Genomic DNA, 8,059 nt, shown 5'->3' on the forward strand with positions numbered 1-8,059 from the left:
CAATCACCGTTGGGGGAGCCTGTGGAAGCCTTGGAGGAGTTCGAGATAGGCGACTCGGGAAAGAAAATTCGTATAGGCTCACAACTCCCTCAACCCATGAAGGAAGATCTGGTGGCGTTCTTGAGGCGCAACAAAGATGTATTTGCCTGGAGCCATGAAGATATGCCGGGGATTGATCCCTCGATTATTGTCCATAAGCTGAATGTGGACCCAAATTATCGCCCTGTGAAGCAGAGAAGAAGAGCTTTTGCTGCTGAACGAAACATGGCTGTTGCTGAAGAAGTAAAGAAGTTGCTGAAAGCTGGATTCATCCGAGAGGTGGATTATCCCGAGTGGTTGGCCAATGTAGTGCTGGTGAAGAAGTCTAATGGGAAGTGGAGGATGTGCGTAGATTTCACCGACCTGAATAAAGCATGTCCGAAGGATAGCTTTCCTCTGCCTCGGATTGATTTATTGGTGGATTCGACGGCCGGGCATGAGCTTTTAAGCTTCATGGATGCCTTCTCGGGATACAATCAGATCTGCATGGAAGAAACAGACCAGGAGAAAACTGCTTTCATTACAGACCGAGGACTTTACTGCTATAAGATGATGCCCTTCGGATTGAAGAATGCTGGAGCCACATATCAACGACTGGTGAACCGGATGTTTCAAAGTCAAATTGGCCGAAACATTGAGGCATACGTAGATGACCTGCTGGTTAAGAGTGTTCGGGCAAACAGACACATAGAAGACCTCCGAGAAACTTTTCGGACTCTAAGAAAATACAACATGAAGCTCAACCCCGTGAAGTGTGCCTTCGGAGTTTCTTCAGGCAAGTTTCTGGGGTTTATGGTGTCACAAAGGGGCATTGAAGCTAATCCAGAGAATGTCAGAGCTGTTCTCGAGATGGAAGCATCGAGAACGACAAAGCAACTCCAACGGCTGACAGGAAGGATTGCGGCCTTGAACCGTTTCATATCACGGTCGACAGATAAGTGTCTTCCCTTCTTTAAAATTTTACGCAAAGCATTTATATGGAGTGAGGAGTGTGAGGGAGCTTTTCAGAAGTTGAAGGAATATCTAGCCAACCCACCACTATTAAGCTGTCCAACCGAAGGGGAGATTCTTTATCTCTATTTGGCAGTCTCTCCCTCAGCAGTAAGCTCGGCGCTGGTCCGAGAAGATTCAGGGGTTCAGAGACCGGTTTACTTTACAAGTAAAGCACTGCATGGCGCGAAGGGGAGGTATCCTCGGATCGAGAAGTTGGCGTTCGCCTTGATCATTTCAGCCAGAAGATTGAGGCCATACTTTCAGGCTCACGCTATCAGAGTTTTAACCGAGTATCCAATGAAGAAGGTGTTGCAAAAACCAGACCTATCGGGAAGATTAGTCAACTGGGTGGTGGAACTCGGACAATTTGATATCGAGTTTCATCCTCGGACAGCTATCAAAGGACAAGTTCTAGCAGATTTCCTGGCAGAATTCTGCAACATTCCTGAAGCAGAAGAACTACCCAAGGAGTCAACCTGGGTTGTGTTCGTAGATGGCTCTTCTACACAGAGCAGAAGCGGAGTTGGGGTTCTCCTCAGGAATCCCGAAGGGCAAGAGTTCGGTTTTGCTGTGAAACTGGACTTCGTTACGACGAACAATGAGGCTGAGTACGAAGCGATGATAGCAGGTTTGGCATTATCCCGAGAGATGGGGGCAACCAATGTCGAAATTCGGAGTGACTCCCAGGTGGTCGTAGGCCAAGTCCAAGGGCAATTCGAAGCACAAGAAGATAGAATGGCGAAGTATTTGGAAGAAGTACGGCGATTCCAGTCCTATTTCGAAAGATTCGTCATCACAAAAATACCTCGGGAGGAAAACATTCGAGCCGATGAATTCTCAAAGATCGCATCGGGAACAGAGGAGGAAATGGAAACATCAGGAAGGCAAATTATTGTTCTGACCGAGCCTTCGATAGCCCCGAGGACCAAGGTTATGGAAGTAGACTCAGCACCGGAGGAGCCAGAGTGGGCGAAGGACATTATCCGGTTCCTTAGACAGGGGTTGTTGCCCGAAGATAAGGTTGCATCTCGGAGGGTAAAGATACAAGCAGCACGGTTTTGCCTTCTCGGGGAGACACTGTACAAAAGAGGATATTCCGAACCCCTTCTCAAATGCCTTTCCAAAGCCGAGTCGAATTATGTCCTCAGGGAAATTCATGAAGGTGTGTGCGGAGACCACTCAGGAGGAAGGATGCTGGCACAAAAAACCATTCGAGCGGGTTACTATTGGCCCACAATCAAGAAAGACTCAGCTATTCTTGTCAAAACCTGCGACAAATGTCAGAGATTCGCAAGAATCATGAAAGCAAGTCCCGAGAAGCTCACCCCCCTCACTTCTCCGTGGCCATTTGCGAAATGGGGGGTGGATATAGTTGGTCCAATGCCGGTAGGAAAAGGTGGACGAAAGTTCTTAATTGTAGCTGTAGACTACTTTACTAAATGGGCGGAAGCAGAAGCGTTAGCAGCTATAACTACAGCGAATGCCATAACCTTCCTCTGGAAGTCGGTGGTGTGCCGGTTCGGGATTCCTCATGCTTTCATCACAGATAATGGGAAGCAGTTTGACTGTGAACCATTTCGGAAATGGTGTTCGGAGCTCCATATCCGAAACCATTATGCTTTGGTACAATATCCAAAGGCGAACGGTCAGGTAGAGGCGACAAATAAGACCTTGGTAAAGATTCTGAAGAAAAAGCTTGATAAGAAGAAAGGAGCATGGGTTGAATACATTCCAGAGGTGCTGTGGTCGTACCGAACCACCAGAAGAACTCCAACCGGTGAGACACCATTCTCACTTACATATGGAACCGAGGCGGTGATACCTGTGGAAGTAGGATCTCCAAGCTTCCGTGTGGCTCACTACAACCCAGGACTCAACGACGAAAATGTTAAGGTACACCTGGATCTCTTGCAGGAAAGAAGAGACGACGCTCATGTCACATGGGCGGCGTACCAGAGCCGAACGGCTCGGTATTTTAACAAACAGGTGGTGCCTAGAAAGTTCCAGCTCGGAGATTGGGTACTCAGGAAGGTGAGCTTAATGACGAAGGATCCTATGGAAGGCAAAATGGGACCCGTATGGGAAGGTCCCTACAAGGTAATAGGATGCCATCAGAAGGGAGCTTATCGCTTGATGACAGAAACAGGGAAGATGCTTCCGAGATCATGGAATGCCGAGCACCTGAAAAAATATTTTATGTAATTTATTGTTTTCTTTTCAAGTTTTTTACAAACAATTTCATATTCAATAAAGAATGTCTACTTCCAGTATATATTGACAATGGCAGAAATCCAAGAATCAATCCGATTCACACTTAGGAAAAGTCTCTCGGTCATTCAACACCGAGAGCAGGAAAAGTCTCTCGGTCATTCAACACCGAGAGCAGGAAAAGTCTCTCGGTTTGTTAACACCGAGAGCAGGAAAAGTCTCTCGGTCATTCAACACTGAGAGCAGGAAAAGTCTCTCGGTTTGTTAACACCGAGAGCAGGAAAAGTCTCTCGGTTTGTTAACACCGAGAGCAGGAAAAGTCTCTCGGTCATTCAACACCGAGAGCAGGAAAAGTCTCTCGGTTTGTTAACACCGAGAGCAGGAAAAGTCTCTCGGTTTGTTAACACCGATAGCAGGAAAAGTCTCTCGGTCATTCAACACCAAGAGCAGGAAAAGTCTCTCGGTCATTCAACACCGAGAGCAGGAAAAGTCTCTCGGTTTGTTAACACCGAGAGCAGGAAAAGTCTCTCGGTCATTCAACACCGAGAGCAAGAAAAGTCTCTCGGTTTGTTAACACCGAGAGCAGGAAAAGTCTCTCGGTTTGTCAACACCGAGAGCAGGAAAAGTCTCTCGGTCATTCAACACCGAGAGCAGGAAAAGTCCTCAGAGGATACGAAAAGACTTCATAAAAGAAAAATACCTAAGTAAAAGGCTTCTTCGAATCAGAAAAGAATGAATTAAAAGGAAGAAATTTCATTCAAAAGATATTCTATTCGAAGTCTTGTACAGGTAAAAATGTACAGGTAAAGAAAAAAGAAGATAAAAATTCAAGACAAGGAACAGCTTCTAGCTGGCAGGATCGTCCAGAGGGTCTTCTCGGGGATCTGGCGCGTCAAGACCCCAATTCGGAACATCGGGCATGAAGTCCTTCCCGAACTCCTCCATTTCCTGGATGGCTTCTTCGGGAAAACCCACCAGCATCGGATCAACCGTTTTGGGATCAAATTTATATTGTGGATTTGTCACCAAAGTTCGAAAATTTTCGAAACCCCAATGACAACCTCGAGACCAGCTATGATCCCGGAGATGTGGTGCATAGCTCAACTGCTTCAGATAACGCTTGAGCTTTGCCCGATCTGCGTCATATCTGGTCCTGAGCCGAATCAAGAGACTCTCCGAATGATCCTGCGCCTTGACAGCTTTATCTCTCTCGGCTGCAAGTCTTTCAACTTCATCTTTAAGCTTGTCCTTTTCGGCTTCGGCATTCAAAGCATTTTTGCATGCCTCGGAGCATTCGTTCTGCACGGCCGACAAGCGAATGGACAATTGGTCTGCGCGATCCAGCTCGGAAGAAAGACTCGCAACAGAGCGAGTGTACCGATCGTTGGCCTCCAGTACTTCGTTCCTCAAACGAGCGTTAGCAGAACGCATCTCGGATATGATCGAGTCCCGGGAGGCGAGTTCCTCGTCCTTGGACTGAAGAAAAGACTTCAGCGTCGCAACTTCATTCTCTAAACCAGAGATACGGGCCTGCACTTCGGGAGAAGGAGTAGGCGGAGGCGCAGGACGATTCTCGTACTTCTGCCAGAGGGCAGTCATCTTCACTAGAAGCTGTCAAGGAAAAAGTAAGCAAAGACAGAATCAAGGTGCATGCAGAATGAAAAGACCTAGCCCCAGAAACTTACTTGATAATGAGAAATAAGAATGCCTTGAGCGATCTTCTCGGGAGAAGACGTCCCTGCATTCCCCAGATATCCCTCGGGAATTAAGTTCTTTATGGCCTCCATCGGATGACCCAGAAGACCCCTGCCCAAAACTTCGAAACCGACCGAGACCCTAGGGGAAGAGCTGGGACCCACATGAGGTTCAGCCCCTACACTTGGGGCCGCTTCAGACCCGTCAGGCCTTAATCCAGAAGGGCTGACTTCGGCACGAGTGGAAGTTTCGGGAAGCACACCTGCTTCAGGGATAACATTCTCGGAGTCGATCCGAGGCTCCTCAAGCACTTCGACACGGGGAGTTATTTCGGGTTGACCAGCATCTCGAACTTCAGAGGCAGAGCCCGGTACCTCCTGATCAACCGCTTCCTGAAAGGCGCTAGGCTCTGCGACATCTTCAGCCTCAGGTACTCCAGTAGAAGTCTCGGTTTGAACAGGCGCAGAACATTGAACTTGGGGGGTGGTATGCCCCATTTCACGATTTTCTTCAGGAAGCGTTGGTGTTTCTGGACGTTCAGAAGAAGGAGTTCGGGGAGTACCTTCTACTTCAGACTCCTCAACCAGAGCCTCAGCTCGGGGGGTGGCAACTTCCTCATCCATCTCTTCAAGAGATTCGCCACTTGAAGCGAGGGGCTCTTGGCACACTTCCTCGGCGTCCGAAGGTGTTATAACCACTTTACCCCACATCCGTTCGGCGTCTGCGAGTCTTTGAGCCATTCGGTCCTGGGCTGTGAACTTCCGCTTCCTGGCCGGATGTTTCACCCTACGCGCTACCGGGATGTCTTGGGCCTCAGGTACATTTCCTTCTCCTTCCCCAGACCTCTCAGGCTCCGCACATTGTTCACCATGGAACGAGGCCTCGGAGCTAGACTCATCCCGTAAAACAAAGGAAGGGGCAGGGCTAACCTCGGGAATGAAACCCCGAAAGCTGGCAGACCCCTCTTCAACGTTCACCCTAGGTGATGGAGCCGAAGGAGGAGTCCTCCTTGCACCCGAAGCAGCCAAAGGAATCTTCTGTTTCTTTTGTGCAGGAACATCCCCGAGAACTTCTTCAGAATTTTTAGTCGACCTCTTCTTAGTAGCAGGCCTCGGGGATGGAGGGGCGTCATTCCTCTTCTTGACAGACCCCCTCTTGGTGATTAGTTGTTTGTCTCTCGGAATGTTGTATCCGAGAAATTGCCTCAGATTCTCCTCGGTGACGAGATTATCAAAATCAACCTCTTCAAACTTTTCGGCCTTGACCCTGGCAGCGGACCACCCACTTATCTCCTTAACATCCTCCAGTTCGGATACAGTGAGAGAAGGGGGGTCGCTTCGGTCAGATCGCAGCAATTGCCAAGTCCGAGGCATCATACGGTCTTCAGGAAGAAGAGTACCTTCGGGGCATTCCCACTCCCCGGAAACTCTGAAGAATTGCATCTCCCAGAACTTGTTGTTCGTTAGCCCACTCTTGAGCTTGATGAAGACAGGCGGGTGACGAACGCAGAGTTCAATCATCCCCTCTGCAGTCTGCCTCGGCCTATAGATGTTGAAGAATTGCAGGATATTCATCTCCTTCTTCAACACAAGCCTCCACAGGATATAAGAGGCAAACAGGTACCGCCAAGCGTTGGGCATTATCTGACTGGGCGCGATCATCAGAAAAAGAACAAAGTCTCGAGCAATCTCCGGAAACGGCAATCGGAGACCAGCAAGAAACATCCTCTCGTACAGAGTAACGTCGCCACCGTCGATGACCCTGGTTCCAGGCGCTTGATAAAACAGCTTTACTGTTGGAGAAATTTCGTAGTTCGAGCGAAGGACACTCTCATGCTTCGCGAAAATAATGGAGTTGACTCTGCTCTCCAAAGGAGAAAGATCCACAGAGCCGTCGGATCTCTTTGTCCGAGCCCGAGATGTGGCAGGAGCATTTGGGACAGTTTTCTTGGGAGCCATGGAAGAAAGAAGAAGAGTGGAAACAGAAAATGCAGGGAAAAGAAAAAATTGAGGAGGAAGACGACAATGAGGATCGAGAGAAAGTAGATAAGTGATGAGGAATGAACAGTAAAATATTCTAGCTTTAAATACCTCCACCCCTACGTGTCTGGAATGCCAAAAGGCGCTGTCGATTCAAAATTTCTGAAGGTGAAAAGGCGCGCCTTCCGTACTCCAGGATTAAATGCACTGCCTCGACAATACCGTTTCATGATGACAGAAAGGGCGGCGGTACAGAGCTGACGTCGTCATTGGAAAAAGAGGCGGTAAGATTTAAATATTTGAACTGTTGAAAAGACGCGCCCTTCACAGTAGCGAGTACAGAGTGGCAGACGAAGAATAATTCCCTTATTTCTCTTATCCCTGAAATCAGAGAATTAGGGGGGTAACTGTTAGGGATAAAATTAACCCTAGAGACACGTGGACTCAGAAACATCTCGGATCTATGTCTCGGACATTTATTTCGACCAGCGAAGAAAAGATTGCCTAGGTATAAATAGATCTCGGAGGTATAACGACATCTCAGTATAAATACATCTCGGAGGCAAAACGACATCTCGGTCTTAACACTCCAGGTTACGGTATATGGAACGTCCCGAAATCTCCTAGTCCCGAAATCTCCTAGTCTGAATAGGGCGAGCATATCTCGGATATGTGTCTCGGAGTAATAACGTCTCGATATATCCCGAGATCTCCAGGTTGGAGCGAACACGTCTCGGATATCATCGCCTCGGAGGTTAGCTGAAATGTGCTACAGACTTCTAAAAGGTGCCATGCGCCACGTCCGTCTTAGAGTGAGATAAAGATAGAATCCCAGAAGATCAGGGATAAACTACAGATCCATAATTTATGGGATAAAATGGTTATTGACATGGAATCAAGTCCAAAGAAGTACAAACGCGATCAACTACGGACTTCACACTCCTACTCGAATTCCTTGAAGATATAGTTAAAGTTCAACCAGGCTAGGACTCAAACTCCTAATCCAACTAGGTGTCAAGAAAGTCCGGCCTATAAATAAAGACCGTCACACCAGGTATAAGGACGAACTCTCGAAGCTCTTGAGATTAATATTCAGAATACTCTGCAGAAAACTTTTTAGACTGACTTAGGCATCGGAGTGGGCG

At 47.9% G+C, this 8,059-nt stretch overlaps 1 protein-coding gene across 1 annotated transcript; it reads right to left on the reverse strand.

Moving 5' to 3' along the window:
* Positions 1–2,280: 2,280 nt before the first annotated feature.
* LOC133863127 (uncharacterized) lies at positions 2,281–6,893 on the reverse strand. Its single transcript, XM_062299118.1, has 4 exons — positions 6,559–6,893; positions 5,100–6,201; positions 4,302–4,851; positions 2,281–2,300 (listed from the first exon to the last, which is right to left on the reverse strand). Exons 1-4 carry the CDS (start codon positions 6,891–6,893, stop codon positions 2,281–2,283), a joined length of 2,007 nt encoding a protein of 668 aa, XP_062155102.1.
* Positions 6,894–8,059: the final 1,166 nt, after the last annotated feature.

Source organism: Alnus glutinosa, chromosome 3 (genome assembly GCF_958979055.1).
Source record: "Alnus glutinosa chromosome 3, dhAlnGlut1.1, whole genome shotgun sequence".
NCBI lineage: Eukaryota > Viridiplantae > Streptophyta > Magnoliopsida > Fagales > Betulaceae > Alnus > Alnus glutinosa.